The sequence below is a fragment of the Triplophysa rosa genome, linkage group LG6 (genome assembly GCF_024868665.1).
Source record: "Triplophysa rosa linkage group LG6, Trosa_1v2, whole genome shotgun sequence".
Taxonomy (NCBI): domain Eukaryota; kingdom Metazoa; phylum Chordata; class Actinopteri; order Cypriniformes; family Nemacheilidae; genus Triplophysa; species Triplophysa rosa.
This window is the reverse complement of record NC_079895.1, coordinates 25,217,199-25,235,005: the sequence shown is the minus strand read 5'-3', so window position 1 is coordinate 25,235,005 and position 17,807 is coordinate 25,217,199. Positions and strand designations below refer to the sequence as shown.

At 36.7% G+C, this 17,807-nt stretch overlaps 1 protein-coding gene across 1 annotated transcript; it reads left to right on the top strand.

Annotated features, from left to right (window-relative positions):
- Positions 1-164: 164 nt before the first annotated feature.
- upp2 (uridine phosphorylase 2) lies at positions 165-13,881 on the top strand. Its single transcript, XM_057336613.1, has 8 exons — positions 165-259; positions 5,169-5,240; positions 5,563-5,674; positions 6,115-6,273; positions 8,407-8,521; positions 10,271-10,480; positions 10,909-11,055; positions 13,739-13,881. The coding sequence occupies exons 2-8, from the start codon at positions 5,188-5,190 to the stop codon at positions 13,879-13,881; spliced, it is 939 nt and encodes a 312-aa protein (XP_057192596.1). The 5' UTR covers positions 165-259; positions 5,169-5,187.
- The last annotated feature ends 3,926 nt before the right edge of the window (positions 13,882-17,807 follow it).

Here is a 17,807-nt window from a genome sequence, read left to right as displayed (position 1 = left end):
AACAATTTTCGAAATATTAAACGAATTCCAAAACACGAAAAATATCTAAATTAAAAAAGATCAACTAAAGCTATAACTAGGAAAAGATGTGCAAAATATGTAGATGCTCGTTTACAACCTGCTAGGTTATAGAGGAGACTAGTTGGCTCTTACAATCTACATCACACAATTTGGAATGGTGCAACAATGTTGTTCTATCGGACAATTTTTTACTGCCTTTACAGCGTTGTGGACACAGGACATTGAAAAACTCTGGCAGGTAAACAAATGCTAGCTATAAGCTTAAGTGACAGGACTGTTCTAAACACATTCTGGGTGACTTTGATCCAGGACATTTGCATTCTGGATTTGAATACATTGAGAAAATGAGTGTGATTGATTTGCAAGCATTATTTAATTATCATCATTGAGGCTCAAAATGTGCACTCTTAAAATGCTGGGCTGTTTTAAACTAGGTTGACAAAGTGTAGTCAGAACCAACTGATGGGTTATAATCTATGCTTGGTTGTGTGTTACCCGATCATGGGTAAACAATTCGAATATGTTCATTTAAAAGGTTGTCACGAACGAGTCTCCTGCAGATCCTCTCGCTCGCCACTAGAGGGCTCCTTCTCCCCAGTATATTTGATTCTCATTCAGTCTCATACAGCTCCCGAGATCGTGAAACAGTGCGAAACGAGACACAGCTAGTATATCGTGAGTAGTGATAGTTCGCCCAAAAATGAAAATTCTGTCATAATTTACTCACCCCTTTGCCATTTCAAAACTTTATGACTTTCTTTCTTCGGCGGAACACAAAATAAGATATTTTGAAGAAAATTGGTAACCGAACAGCACTGGCCCCAATTCAGTTCTATTGTATGGACACAAAACCAATGCAAGTGAATGGGGGCCAGTTAACAACATTCTTGCCGATTTCGGTTAAACGGCTTCAAAACTGGTCATATGATTTCAGGTAATGGAACTTAGAGAGCATCAATGCTCCCTGGTTTTTGCAGTGCATTTTGGGAATTTTTTTGGGAACTCCCGTTTCAGTGCACTGTAGGGATTTTGCGAATGAGTCGGCCCTTAAAATAAACTATAATGGTGTCTACGGAATTCTGTTGGTGGGAGGGAAATCAATAGAAAACCATTAAATCATGTAGGAATATATGGCAAAAACATTTTTTTATTTTGTAATGGGAAAATGTATGGTATACATAATTCATAATGGTATTTTAATAGAAACCACTAGCATTTCTGTGATGGTTTCTGTTTTTTTAGCAGGATGGGTTTATGTAGAAATGGTATAAATCACTTTAGCTGGGTTTTCACAGACTGGATCACAAATGTGCATTGAAAATTGCCAGCTGTTAAAACGTATGCAATAGCTATTTGAGCCTCCATGATTACCAAACTCAACTCAACTCAACTTTATTTATATAGCGCTTTTTACAGTTTTCATTGTTACAAAGCAGCTGTACATGAGACATATTGACTATAAGCAAAATAATTAAAGTTGTACCTGCAAAAACAAGAAAAAGTTGAAAACACAGAAGACAGACATACCCACATACAAAACACTCCACACACACAATATGCACACGTACTAACACACATAGACATAGAGACACACACACACGGATGCGCACGTACGTACACAGACAAGTACACACACACACACGCTCAGTCAGAGCACACATTTAAGATCACAGAGAGAATAAACAATCCAAAGGGCAATCCACAGGCAGACAGCACACAGAAGTAAACGCTCAGAATCGCAAAGGAGTGACTTTGCAAGGATCGAGCTGTCTGAATTCACTTACTGGTTCACTCATTCACTATCACACTAAGCACTACTGTCTATAACAATCATTTAATATCTATTCTCAAAATATAGATAACTGTCAACAAGAACAAAAGCAAGGGTATAGACGTACATTCGTGGCATTAACGGTCACTCTCCTCCAGCTGATTCTACTCAGGTGGCTGATTTGCGCTGTATCATGGGAAATAGTGGTCGAGCGAGTGTATGGCCGATTCTTATGCGTTCTTCAGCGGTCTTGTGTCCTCGTGTTCTCGCTCTACGTCATCAATAACCGTTGGAACCGCGTCCGTTCAATGCTCAAAAACACAAGAACAGAGAAAGCAAAAGCGTGCAAAGCGTTCACTCATTTTCATTCACTTCTTGGACTATTCAGTATTCGCTATATAGGGAATAGTTATAGTGAATGAGTGAACCAGTAAGTGAATTCAGACACAGCTTACTCCTTGCAAAGTCACTCTTTGGCAATTCTGAGCGTTTACTTCTGTGTGCTGTGGATTGCCCTTTGGATTGTTTATGCTCTCTGTGATTGTTTCACAAACGAGGCTCAAATAGCTATTGCATACTGTACGTTTTAACAGCTGGCAATTTTCAATGCACATTTGTGATCCAGTCTGTGAAAACACAGCTAAAGTGATTTATACTATTTCTACATAAACCCATCCTGCTAAAAAAATAGAAACCATCACAGAAATTCTAGTGGTTTCTATTATGAATTATGTATACCATACATTTTTCCATTACAAAATAAAAAAAATGTTTTGGCCATATATTCATACATGATTTAATGGTTTTCTATTGATTTCCCTCCCACCAACAGAATTCCGTAGACACCATTATAGTTTTCATTCATTTGTTTTTTTTTTTCATTAATTTCCCATTTTAACCATTAAATCCCTTAAATGTTCTGGTGTGTTCTGGGCGGGGTTCTATTGATTTTTTCAGCAGGGCAACCAACATGATGTAAAGAATATTCTGTGAAAGTATCATCTTTATAAAGGACTACAGCACAAGACAGTAAACAGAAACAGGAAATTACAAACTCAAAGTCCACAACAACATAACAAAAGGCCACAAGACAAGGGGAAACACTGACTGGATCGTAACAGTATAACACAGCCATAGGCTGAAATCACATGGGTCAGGACCCACCCCTTCTGAGGGGTGTCCCCAAAAATTATTAAAAACCATGTGTATTGTAAATAATTTGATATATACACCCTAATAAAACATTAACCATGTTTTTTCGTAGTACAAACCGTGTTTTTTTGGTGTATTGACTATGGGCAAAACCATGGTTTTACTACAGTTACTATCGTTACAACTATGGTTTTTGAGTAAAATAATAAAATTCGAATCTATCACAGTCGACATTTCATCATACTTTACACTATTTTGCGGACAAAGTTTATTCACAAACTTTTACCTGTATGTATTATTTGTTTGATCATGCAAACATTCATTGGATAAATGAATGCCTTCACTGCCTTTTTGCTTTTGTGTTTCGCTAATGTTACAGTGACATCTGTTAGTAAACCAGGGGCCTCATGTACAAAGACTTGCGTTGATTCCATACTAAAACATTGCGTACGGACAAAGCTGTAAATGTGCGTACGCACAAAAAAACTCATGCCTGACATGAAGTTGTCGTGGAGGAATGCACATTCTCACGTTAATTTCATTGTTAGTACATCCAACCGTGAGCGTGAAAGCTGGCGTATACGCAACGTTTTTGTGCGTATGCAGCGTTGATACATGAGGCCCCTGGACTTTTGGACTAGAGAGCGCTATAACTTAAAGGTCACACACATTTGACTGCACACAAACAACATGTGTAGTTTCCATGTCTCAGTGATTTGCAATAAGCTGTGCTTTTATTGTAAGGAAATAACTGTTTGCACAGTATTTTTAAAGATTTTTTTGACAACACAAGGGCAAGTATCATTCTCAAGGGTATTTGTTTATTTTGAACTTCTAGTTTTACAGGCAGACAAAACGACAATAAAGACAAAATTATAATCATGCTTATAACGCTTTAAGTCATAAATGTTGATAAAGTGCAGTAAATTCTTAGAAATTGAAGTTTTAAACACACAATTGGGCCCACATATACATTTCTTCAAAATTTGTCAATTTTAACTATGTATTTTGTAATGGTTAAAAACGTTGATCGTAAAAAGCTGTAATCCAGAAAACTGACTTAGCCTACTAACTTGAGAAGCTCAAATTTAAAGTTTCTTTTTAGATCTTGAGGTTGTATGTTGTTAATATAATCATATTCATATGAATATTCAAACCATGTTTATTTTACAATGATCAAAATCTTTGTGCTGAACATAAATTGTTTGTGAACATGTCAAAGTGACTTCAGGAGGAGGTGGAGACATGGTGCTACACCTCTCTCCACAGCCAATAGATGCACTATGAGGTCTATAAGGGCCTGCGTCACAGAGAAATGTTGTTATTCTCTAGGGATCAACAACACAAGACAACACAACACAACAATCCACACGGCAACGTCGAATTAACAGGATTAAAGACCGTTCTCTTTTAACATACACAGTTAGTAGGCCTACCACAAGGTATGTATTAAAATGAAATCGGTATCTGAGATAATATAAAGGATTTCATATATATATATATATATATATATATATGAAGAGTTTATTTCCAAAATGAGATAACCTTGTTTTAAAAAAAAATCATGTTTTTTTATTGTGCATTCCAATTAATATCAAACTGCAGTTGGTTTGTTTTGATTTAAGCCATAATAACTAAAACAAATACAGCTAACTAACACATTAAAAACATGATAACATAATAAAAAACATGAGTTTTGAAAAATTCTAAAAACTGAGTTATCTCATTTTGGAAACTGGCTGCGATTATGCAAGGCATCGATTTTATTTATGCGTGCTTGTCCGTGAAGCACGTCTCTGGGATCAGTAGGAAATGCTGCTCGATCTAAAAGCAGTGCGAGTTTGAGTCGCTTATAATGTGCATTTGAAAAAGCAACACCCGTCAAACATGATCATTATAAATCTACTTTATTATCATGAAAATACCTGAGGAGGCTTGAGGAACGGTGATAAAAACATGCCCTTAGGCATTTCCTAGAACTACGTGTGTTATGGTCTTCTTCTGCAGTGCGTATTTGGAGTTTCTGCACGAAAGTGCCCTCTGGCTTTTGGATGCAGCAGCATTTTTCCGTACTTAACTCATAAGTTGTGCATAAATCACGTGATATATATTTTCGGTTAATCGTGCACATCCCTAATATATACAGTATATATTCTACTGTATATATTAACTCTTTAACACAGGTGTAGTACAGCTTGTGTATATTTTCCTCTTTCTTTTGCAGATTGAAATAAACTGCAACCATGTCACCTATCTTACTAAACAGTATGGAGAAGGAACATAATGATTACATTAAGTAAGGAATATACTGTATATATATATATATACACACACGTGTGTGTGTGTGTGTGTGCGTGCATGGGTGCGCGTGTATATGTAGAGTTGACAAATTAATATGCAAATGTGTCCTATGGTGTGACGCCAACATTTCTGAAAAAATCTCTATAAGCTATTTTATATGATAAATATAACTTTTAATGATGTAATATTAACAGTTTTTTTATTTAGCTATGTCACACCATAGCACACATGTTTGTTTTTAAAATTTTGCTATGTCACACCATAGGACGCATGTGTGTACAGTATATACTGTATATAATTGATGGAATGTGTCTTAGACAGGAGTATGTGAAGAACCCTCATTTGGATGGCATGGAGGAGGACATCTTGTACCACTTCAACCTGAGCACCAAGACACACAATCTGCCCCAGATGTTTGGTGATGTGAAGGTGTGTAAGTCTTGGCCAACCAGGACTTAGATTACTAGCTTTGTGCTTATTGTTGGTTCTTATGACAAAATGTTAAGTGCTCTCTCATTTGTAAGTTGATAAAAGTGTGGAATGAGGAGACATAAATCTGAAGCTCATGTAATAAGGAGCCCACAAAATAATGTAAGAAAGTTGCCATAACTTGCAGGGGTCTAAAAAAAGAACAGCACAAAGACAGACTGGCATAAAAGAAGACAACAAGAATGTTGTCCTGGTTTAAGCATTACTTTACCATGTGACAAAATTTCAGACATTTAAGCTGACCAATCTTCTACAACAGTTAACTTTCGTTACTGCACTTGTTCGATAAACAAGGACTCTATCAAACAAATGGTTCTTTGTTCCTTTTGCTGAATGTAAATCCTTTGCTATAATTGCATTTCTCGTGTCTCTTTTTGTAGTTTGTATGTGTTGGAGGAAGTTCCAATCGAATGAGATCTTTTGCCCATTTTATCCTTGAGCAGCTTAAGCTGCCTGGCAACATTTCAGATGTCCGAGACATCTGTGAGGGAACGGACCGATACTCCATGTATAAAGTAGGACCAGTGATGTCCATCAGTGTGAGTCTCTGTCTGTTTAAATGAGTTATAATCTAGCCAAAATATATGTAGAATGATTAGGCCAATGTGTTTGACGATTATGTGATCTTAGAAAACATTAATTTCTGACAAGAAACTGATAAGATAATGGTTTATATTAACAGTAGTCAGAGGTGGATGAAATACACAACTTCCTTACTTGAGTGAAAGTACAGATACTACTGGTCAAATATTACTCCACTACAAGTAAAAGTTGTAAAGACAGATTCTTACTTGAGTAAAAGTACAGAAGTACGTTCTTTTAAAAGTACTCAAGTATTAAAAGTATATTTCCTTTATGTCAGTTGTGCATTGTTTTATTGTCGTATACCTTATGCCTCTGAAGCAACCTACTGAACACACTGAGTAGCTCACAGTATCAGTTGTATTAAAGGAGTAGTTCACTTCAATATTTGCCCCCATTGACTTTCCATAGTCATTTTTATTCCTACTATGGAAAGTCAATGGGGGCAAATTTTGCAGTGAGCAACTCCTTTAAAAGTTTTATATGTTCAGCACATGTATGTTTAGTTTAGATATAATCCTGTATGATCATTTACCCTAATTATCCTCATTAGCCCCCTAGTCCTATGTATTTATGAGCAGTGTTCTTTTATTTTGTATATTCCCTTTACCAGTTTTAGCAGCAATTTACCAGTAAGTAGTAAGGTTCTTGTAAATAGTAAAGTGTAGAAGCCATGTGTTTGTTGGATTTATTACCATTTGTATTTCCATAATTTAACTACAAACATAAACTATAGCTAGTATAATGAAACTGTTATTTTTAGTTGCTGTGGTTTTACTAAAGATTATTAATTGGAGTATGGTTACTATATTTAGAAAATGGTAAATTTGTGGATACTGTGGTTTTACTGCAAATACCATACCTGCTGAAAAAAACAATGAATTTTTTAATTAGAATGAGATTTTTTAATTAAATTCCTCTTTGTAGTGTGTTTTGGGTTTTATTTCAATATGATTTACCATCCCACCAATATAATCCATCAAGTAGACAACAAGTATCCATAGTACAAGTCCCATTATAACCATTAAATCCATTACATTTTCTGTTGTATTTTGGGCAGGGTTCTATACTTTTTATTTCAACAGGAATACTTCAACTATAGTTACTTCAGTAAAAACATCATTCATTTTCCAAATCGCTTTAAATGATATAGCAGCAGATTAGAAGTTAACATGCACGCGTAGCTGAAGGTGTATGTGATGCTTATTTACCGTTTAGCCGTTATGCCGATCATTTTCATGACAATGTTTCTACGATCTTTGACTGATCGTAACCCACAGATGATTACACCACACTTTAACATATGCCTTTTTCCTCTTTTAATGTTCTATTTGCCTTTTTAGAGCGCTATCAATGGTGTAGCTGCGCTTACGTTTACATTAGTTTAGCGGGGAATATCCCTGAGTTGCCAGATTTGCGTTAAAAAAATCTGCCAAATGGCCATTCAAAGCTTGCCGGAAAACCGCGAGTTTAGGAAAAACTGAAATACTTGGCAACAGTAAAAGGTCCTGCAGATCGCAAGCCAGATAAATTGCGCACACAGGAAAACCCGCTGCATAGAAACCATTTTCTACTTTTGGACCTTTTTATAAATGTAGTGGAGTAAAAAGTATGATATTTGTCTTTCAAATGTAGTGAAGTTAAAGTGCAAGTACTCAGAAAAAATAATACTCAAGTAAAGTACAGATACTCAAAAAGTGTACTTAAGTACAGTACTCAGGCAAATTTACTTTGTTACTGTCCACCTCTGACAGTAGTACATTATTCCCTTTTTATTCCCTTTTTGTGGATTTTTTCAGTAAGGTTCAGGTTTAAAAATGAAAACTACTACTACTTTAAGTAAACACTAAAGTATATTTAGTATAATATATTACTAATGTATAGTAAAAACAGAAAAAATGGAAACCAGAATTTTTTAATACAGGGAAAATTTGGAAAATAACAAAACAGATTTCCTAGGGCCCCGCTTAATCCATGACTATATTCACAATACAGCACAACTTCTTTTAACTTATTGTTGAGTAATAGAACACTTGGTATCACTGGCTTCATGGTTATGATTGATATTTTCTTTGACCTGTCTCTGACAGCATGGCATGGGCGTGCCCTCCATCTCGATCATGTTGCATGAACTAATTAAACTGCTGTATCATGCCAAGTGCCGTGATGTCATCATCTTCCGCATCGGCACTTCAGGGGGAATTGGTAAGCAATTCCTACTCTATCTTACATTGATCCCGATACAGTAATATGATGGACATATAGGTAAACATATACCGTTTTTTAACAAAACAATGAGACCATTTGCCTTTAGCTTTAGACCTTCTCACAAAAGATTCATACAACTTTTGAATAGTCTCAATTTGTATATCAGAACATCTTCCAGTTGCTTGGTTGAAGCAAGGAACCTGATTGTTACTCTTCTCATAATTGTGGTAGCTGTTGCTCTTAAAACACCAAATAGATTGGCTGTTAACATAGGCATAAATTTAATTAACAGTTAGGCGGTCAACAAACATAAAATGTATCAAAAGCGTTTTTTTAAGGGAACATGAATAATGCATCTGAAATTGAACACAGAGGAAAGCCTTACGATAGTTCTTTAAATATGAGTTAGGTTCATAGGTTCACCACACTGTAATATTATAATTATTAAATTATCTTGTCCACCAAATAGTATTTTAGGTTTCATCTTGGACAGAGGACGTTGTCAGGTTATGTAGCAGACCAAAGACACAGAGAAATTCACATACTTTACATTTATTAAAGATCGCCTATCACAGGCAGTTTCTGCCGATCTCATATTAATCTTGAGTGCCTATACAGCAGTATTGCATACGTCGTATCTTCGAAGAGTATTTAGTTTGATCAAATTTATAAATGAGAGATACAGCTGTACGATTATTTCCGGAAAAACACAAGCTGCTAGAGGTGGGACTACAGCACGAGCAAGCAACGCATCATCACATTAATCCCTTCGTGTTTTGTACATTAAACACATACATGCCGATTGCCAACAAAACACATACACATTGTCAGGGCCATTACTTGAACCTGGGTCTCCGGTGTTGGACACAAACTCTTTACACCATTGCCACTGAGGAATGGGGAACCCAAAGGGAGATGCACATACAGTGGCTTGAGTAGAAAAAATAACCTTTTTAATGTAATCCCAGAAAGCAATGTAATCCACAAGGCAAAAACAGGAGCAGCAAAAACAGGGTAACATAAACAACTCCAAAGAGGCTGAGCAAAAATAAAGTTCTGTTTAGTAATCCAAAATTAGGTATTCCACAAGGTAGAATCAGGAACAGTAAAAACAGTAAAAAACAAACTGTTCTTCAGAATGCATTTCGTAAATGCATCATATCATTCGGGAAAGAAGTGAAAACGTGACGACATCTTAATCCTCTATCAGCCTCTGTAGTGCTTTAAAAGGGAGGGGTGCAATTTACAACCTCACCACTAGATGCCACTAAAAATTACTCAGTGGTCCTTTAATTTTTATTTAATATTCTCTGAGTGGACATGAAGTACAACTAATTTAACTTGTGCTAACATAACTATTTTAGAGACTTTTTAATAACATATGAATGACACAGACTCTGAGTACCTTATTGCTTTCATAAAATGGTTACCACAAAATCCAAATATTAATGCCAAAAAATATGTATCGCTGCAATTTTTCTTAAGTAAAATCACTTAAAGCCTTTCTTCCGCTTAAAAAGTGTCCGATCGACCATGAACAGAAACAGAACAGCAACGTTTACGTTTACACTGCTAAGGGAAGTTGAATGGCCATGTGCTCCCACACAGAACACGGCAAGTTCAAAAGACATGGGACTGTCACGACCTTGTCCACAAAGCTAGAAAGACATCTGACAAGAAGCAGAGGATCATAATAATACCAATGCTTAATACAACTATAACTCTGTCTGTTGTTTGAAAACGCAGGTCTCCCAGCAGGTACTGTAGTGATTACAGAAAAAGCTGTGGACTCATTTTTCCGGCCGCAGTTTGACCAGGTGGTTTTGGGAAAGATGATTGTTAGGAGCACAGAGCTGGATGAAGATGTGGCCAAACAGCTGCTGCAGTATTCCACAGAGCTGCCAGATATACCAACAGTCATTGGAAACACAATGTGCACTCATGACTTTTACGAAGGTATTGGACCTTTTTTAAACATACATTAATTAGCCCATATTGGTTTTAGTCTTATACTAAAAGTTTGTGTTAACGGTTATAATTTAAAATGGTGTGTCTATTTACAGTGAATGCAAATAGCCCGCCTTGTTGGCAGAGGCTATTCACACTAACTCAACAATAGAATCCATTTTAATTAAATGCATTGTTCTTAATGAGTTTGTAGTGATTCTGTCATGTTTGTCATTTGTCGCGGCACTTGTCTGGTGTACACAAGTTTTTAGTGTAAATAGCGTCCATCACAATTTTCACTTGGTGTAAACAGCATATTGCTAAGAAAATAAGACATTTTCACTTAATGCAAATCCATTTTAAAATGTTACCCTGAAATTTGGAACAAATGTTTTTTTTTATATTCTTTGATTGTCTCACATCACTTCCTTTTGTAGGTCAAGGGCGACTGGACGGTGCCCTGTGCTCATTCTCTTCTGAGGAAAAATTTGAATATTTAAGAAAAGCATATGACAAAGGTGTCAGGAATATTGAAATGGAATCCACTGTCTTTGCTGCCATGTGTCGTGTGTGCAATCTTAAAGGTATTACATAGGTTTACATTGTTTGTCATTACTACTGTAAAACTGTGAACCAGAAAATGCCAAATGCAGATAATTTTACAAAAACTTTACCCCCTATTTACTTTTGCTGAAACTACTATAATCAGGCAAGTGTCTATTCTTAAATTCAAATTTGAATTCAAAATTCACTATTACTACAGATTTATGCATGTTAAAGCATAATTATGTATGTTTTATGCATGCTACTGTATGTTAAGTAATTTAACCCAATCCTTTACCAAATTTATCGAACTTCAGTATATAACTGGTGTGATTTAGTAGAGGCAGGGCTAATTTGCATATTCATATATCCCCTTCAGTGTTGGGTGTAACTAGTTACTAAGTAATTAGTTACTGTAATTTAATTACTTTTCCCTTGAAAAAGTAAAGTAAGGGATTACTCTAATTTTTTCTGTAATTTAATTACAGTTACTTTTGATGTAATTAATCTAAATACTTTGTGTAATATATGTGTGTGTGTGCAAGGAATGGACATAAAAATTCAAAGTCTAACTTTAAAATCCGTGCTTTAATGTATAATTCTCACATTTGTAATACTTTGGTCAGTCAATAATACTACTTTGTGTAGTTTTATATTATTTATTTGAATGAATGAAAAGAGCCGTTTCATGTCTATCCTTGAATCACTTAACTAATCAAGGTTGATATAGGATATAGAAAGTAATTAGTAATAAGTAATTAAATACTTGTTGAAGAGAGTAATTTGTAAAGTAATCTAAATACACTATTGAATGTGTAATTAGTAACTAGTAATTAATTACTTTTTGAGAGTAACTTGCCCAACACTGATCCCCATTACATTCAAGCAATTTTAGAGCACAGGAAAAAAAACAGGGGTGCCCAATACTCCTGGGGCCCATTTTAGAAAGGAAGTTTGGTGCGTATGTTTACCCGGAAATGATGGAAACTCTGGGATCCCTTTTAAGAGCATTGCGTCACTTCTGCTGACACAGTGGGTAATCCCTCCTTCCTAAAATCTTCCTGAAGATTTACTGAATCACGCCAGTGCAGTTTTAACTCGCTGTTCAAGATGGCGATAAGGGGCGGGCCCACCACCGCTATATAGACGGTTTCAAAGAGACAACATAAACGTGGACTGCCCTTAACTTCCGGTACACATTCGCAAACACAGACCGGAAGTTAACTGCAGTCCAGGCGCACGCATCCGATGAAACGGTCTATACTGTAATGTGCCACCATAACGCCACAAATTTAAAACATGATTCAGAAGCCTTGCCGTAGTCACTACCGTACCAGACAAACGATCCCTGTGTCCCGCAGACATTCCGGCAGAAGCTTTTCTGCGTGTTTATTGTGCTGGTTATTTTAGTATCTATAATATTGGTGTCATACCCAGACAGCTCCTTTTCACAGCTGCTTTATGCGATTCACTGATTTCATACGGGTTACTGTCCCCATGTTTGTCTCAATATGACTACGGGTTATTTCAGTGTTCTGACATTTATCTGTTTCATATCCAGACAGCCCCTCGTCATAGGCACTTTCTGTATTCACTGGTTTTCATACTGCTACTGTGCCCTCGTTCAGGTTGGCTCTTGCCCTTTGCACATTCTGAAGTATAATTTGAGAATGGAGAGCGAGTAAATACGCATCCTGGTGATTTAAACCTGTGACTGGACTTGGCAGCGGTGCTTCCTTTTCGGCAGCCACTTTAGCCTTCCCTTGTTACACAATTGCTACCACATGTTTGCCGTCACTCTGCGTTGCTACTGCTTGTTGGACAGCAAGATACGGAGTCATCGGCGCCGGTCTCTGTCCTCTTAGGCCATTTCTCAATGAACGCATGAAAGTACCCGGATGTGTTCTTGATATCAAGGGTGCATTGATTGCAGACTTGCGAGGACCGAACCGGCTTGAAGTTTGTTCTTCCGAGGCTGCCTCGCAAGACTGTTCTCCATGAGAATACAAGTCTGTTCTTTGCGTTCTTGGAATTGAGAAGCGGCCTTAGTGTGCACCGGCTTGCTGGTGTTTTGCTGTGTGTCAATGAGCAGACTCTTTCTGTAAGGTTTCTACCTTGTATAAGCAGTTGCACTGTGTTATTACTGCCTGCGAGACTGCGAGATACGGAGCCGGTGGCACCGATGAACACAGAGAAAGATATTCGGGAGAATGTTAGCCATTTTCATTCCTGGAACATCATTGACTACCATAGTAGGAAGAATTAAATGTTAGTCAAAGGTGCCCGAGAACTCTTTGTTTTCCTAAATTCTTCAAAATATCTCATTATGTGTTCAACAGAACAAAAAATACAATATTTTTTTCCTACTATGGTAGTGGATGATGTCCCAGAACTGAAAATTGCTAACATTCTTCCAAATATCTTTCTCTGTGTTCATTGGAACAAAGAAATGTACACAGGTTTGAAACAACCCGAGGGTGAGTAAATGATGACAGATTTTTCATTTTTGGATGAACTATCCCTTTAAAACAGGGTATGCGTATGTGGGCAGGCATGTAGTGTTTCTTTACAGCGCAACATAGCTTTACTTGTTAAGGTGTGTTTTTGGAGCAAAACTCATTGGCCCTCCAAGAGCAGGATTGGGCACCCCTTTATTAAACACTTTTAAGTAATGAATTACAAAAGCATCAAAGGTGACACTAATAATAAATATTTTTATTACAGCTGCAGTTGTATGTGTGACCCTACTGAACAGGTTTGAGGGGGACCAGATTTCCACTCCTCATGATGTTCTGCTGGATTATCAACAGAGGCCGCAGAGCTTGGTGGCCCATTTTATTAAGAAACGTCTTGGACTAATGTCATAAAATACTGGAATGAACTTCCATATTGTACATACTGTTCATAGTGTGTTAAAGTTAAAATTGTAAAACCATGGTTACTAAAGTAAAAAAATGGTTAAATAACAATGGTTTTGAAAACCATGTTTTTTGTAAAAACCATATAAACAAAAGGTTACTGTAGTAAAACCATGGTTTTGCCCTAAGTAATCAATGCACCAAAAAACCATGGTTACTACACTTGTACCGCCAAAAACAGATGGTTAATTTTCGTAAGGGTGTTATTTAAAGGTTATGTTCACATTTAAAGCATCACCTCGGGACCAGTATTGTAATAGTTATTTGTATGTTTTATAACTTGTAAATCAATTGTGTGGTTTAAATTTGACATGTTTTTACATTGTCTGATTTAGTAGTGACATCTTCATTATTGAGGGTTTTCTTTTCTTTTTATTAAAGGCATGTCCACTAAATGCATAATGGTATGGGCTGTGTTTCTCGATAACGATGGATCTGCACTTCAGAGCGTTTTCTACAAGCGATTTTACGGATGATTGTCATCATTTCACGTGCGTTTCCCAATAATCAACTCACACAGGAAGTGTCCCTGTAAACCATGTTTGCACATTGGCAGCGTCCGAAAGTTTAGGCAGCTTGTTGCCTCGCTGCCTCATGAGGCAATGACTTCAGGGGCAGTGTTTTGGGCATGAAGGCAGCTCGGAGAAACACATTCGGACAGCCTTAAAGGCAGCGTAACTGAATTCTGTTTGAAATAAACAAAGGCCGCCTTTGTGATAACTAATCAAATATGTTTCAACTACAATACTAATTTCTCGCTAGAAATGCAATCCAAAGTTGTAACTTTATTTATACAAAAACTGTGCTCCAGCCACTTTCTTTGCCGCCATTTTATTTTTTTCGAACTCAACCCTGCTCGACCAATCACATTCCCTGCACGAGCACACGCATAGAATTGTGTGACATTGATCAAAATTCAACCTGATGGAGGTATCTCAGGAGACAGGAAGTAAAGAAAACATTGGATTCGGACGTGCCTTGATGCCTTCCTACCTTGAAATGCTGCCTCGGACGCAGCCATTGTTATACACACACACATGTCATTATACACATTTGTGTCCTCATGAACCATATATACAAGTAATAAACAAATTATATGAGGGAAGGTACATGGACCGTATACTGATGTGATTTTGATGATTTCGAACTTTGAAAATGTTGAACTCAAATTCACTGGGAATTGGTAGCATATTAAATCAACAAGACTATGTCTTGTTCCATGTAGAATAAAATCAAGGTATGTGATGGAAATCTCAAGTGAATTCTAAAATATTTTTTCTATATTAAAGCATTTACATCAACCAACATTGCAATCAAGTTCTACCTTGTCAAAATAGGAATGTGCAGATAACCACTAGATACAGCTGTTATTCAGTCTTTCTACGGCATCTTATAAGTGTGTGATGTTTACTTGTAGCCTACATCTTATTATGGCCCGTCCTCACTTTCTGGCATCACTTCAAAGGGCTGTTTAAGGGTTACGCTTACAGTTAGGCTAAGGTTAGGGTGAGGGTTGGTCATTTAGTTTTGTATTGTGAAATCACAGAAAGTTACAACAATATCTTTGCTTGTGAACAAGCTTATGCAAGCACACATTCTTGGCTATACATTATGTACTCCGCTTTTTGATTCTGTTGCCTGATGACAAAAATGGACTAAACAACTATTTAAGAAAGTCACACATGGATCAGCCCATAAAATTATGAAAAAGAGAATGTTGAAAGATTGACAGCCCACTGTCATTGTGGTTGCTGATAGGGAGTATAGTAAATGATTGTGCCAATGTCACTGCTTGTTTGCATATTATCATGGGTTTTGCGGATTGGGAACTGGCTGGGTTTTGTTGCAGGCGGGTCTCAAAGGTGCACCATATTTCTTAAAGCTCTAATGAAGAATGAAGGTCTGTAGAAATTATGAGAAGCAATGTGATTTTATCCCACACATACCTCAACACCTGATCTTTGCTTGTACATCAAATCAAATCAAATCCCTTTATTGTCACTCAACCATACACAAGTGCAACAGTAGGTGAAAAACTTGGGTGCAGTTCCGACCAACATGGCAGTATGACAGTTATGTAGATTACAAGTAACAAAGAATTACAATACTTTACAGTAGACGTTTCTTGTACACATTTACACAGTAAACATTTCTGTACAAGTGTTAGACCATAACGGATGACACATAATTTACATGTAACTACACAACAGCAAATGTATACAATGTGCGTAGTGTTCACATAATAATGACACGTGCATAAAGTACTGGGGCCTGTTTCAGAAAGGAGGTTTAGTGAAAACTCTGAGTATATTAACCCTGAAATGAGGGAAACTCTGGGTTTTCCGTTTCAGAATGTGAGGTATGTCAAACCTGAGAAAGCGGGGTAACAAAAGCCCATTTCTAAAGGAGAGGTAACTTATACTCAGAGTCAGTAACCAACTTACTCTGTGAACCTAACCTGGTCGGGAGCAGGTTTTCTTTGGTAGACCCAGAGTTTCTTTCGATCTCCTCCCGTTTTTAAAATGCAAGTGGTGTAACTCATCCATTCATTCATTAATACAGTCATTCATGGCACACATTTTGATCACACAGAGACCATCTCAGTGACTAAAATGTCATATGTGCTTTTATAGAGGATCCTGTATGTGAAGAGGCTGCATTTATTCACAGGAATGTTCTCTGATTTCAAGAGAGGAATTTAGGACCCGAGTGGAATTTTGTCATTTCCCTGTGCATTTTTTATTAAAACTGTACCATTTTTCTTTACAGTGAATTAGATATATCAAAATATATCTCATCCATCCATACAACAATAACATTAGCCATCGTGGCCGTGTATTACATCAGAGCACAAATGGTAGTTTTCTATGGAGGATAAGAAATGACTTAATAAAGTGTGTAAATAAAGTGCATGAATAAAGAAATTACAATTAAATTAATCCTTCAGGGGTTCAAACCGATGAACAGTCTGATTTTGACATGAGAGTCTGACACACTAACAAGTGTCCTATTCACCATGACATATTAGACACCTCACTAGAGTACTCATGAGGAGTATTGCATTGTGTTGCATTCTATTTTTATTCTATCTCTATATATATATTGTTACAAATTATTATAAATTGTTGATAAAAGGTTTACCGTTTCTTAATGCGTGGAATGTCTGTTTATTCATTTTTAAATATAATAATTCTCCGATTTTTAATGTGGTCTTTTGTCTTTAATTATAGGCTACTGTAGTCTGCTGCATCTATTTGGGTTATTTTCGACATTTCCATGTTTTAAGAGTTTTGTAAGAGTTTGTTGCTGCCTTTTAAGTATAAGCAAAATGCTCCTTAGAATAAATCATGGTGGGATAATACGGATCAGTGGGCTTGCCACAATCTTGTGCGCTTTCATTAAAGAAAAAAAGGAACAAACAAAAATAGCAAGTGTTACCATTTCCAATAGAACAAATCATAATACTGTATTTATTTCACATGGTCTCTTCGCTTTTGTTCCTTACTTCGTGTAGCATGCATATATGTCGGCTATTTGTGTACATTTATAGTAGGTAATATTGGAAAAGGAGTCTCGCAGTTTGCCCTGTTGTGCGCATGAAAAAAGCAGATATTTTATCATGCCATTTAAAAAAAAAAAAAAAGGACAGATGTGGTGATGATTAGAACCTTTACCTTGCCATAAATTATTAATTCTGGAAAAAATATGGGTGGTTCGGGGAGCAACTATTCTTCAGATATTTTGAGTTATTCCGGGACCGAAAGATATTACATCAAGGGCCTTTATTTTGCCTGCACTGTCACGACTCTCCGCTGTTCTATGCGGCTGCATGGGTGTGGCGGTATTTTACCTGCGTGGACGTGTGCCCCTTCTTT

Bases quoted from the DNA above. Each gene is read 5' to 3' on its own strand.
- upp2 (XM_057336613.1), top strand. From the start codon at position 5,188: ATGTCACCTATCTTACTAAACAGTATGGAGAAGGAACATAATGATTAC. The intron at 8,522-10,270 runs GTAAGCAATTCC...TTGAAAACGCAG, and splicing joins CGGCACTTCAGGGGGAATTG to GTCTCCCAGCAGGTACTGTA. The intron at 11,056-13,738 runs GTATTACATAGG...TTTTTATTACAG, and splicing joins TCGTGTGTGCAATCTTAAAG to CTGCAGTTGTATGTGTGACC.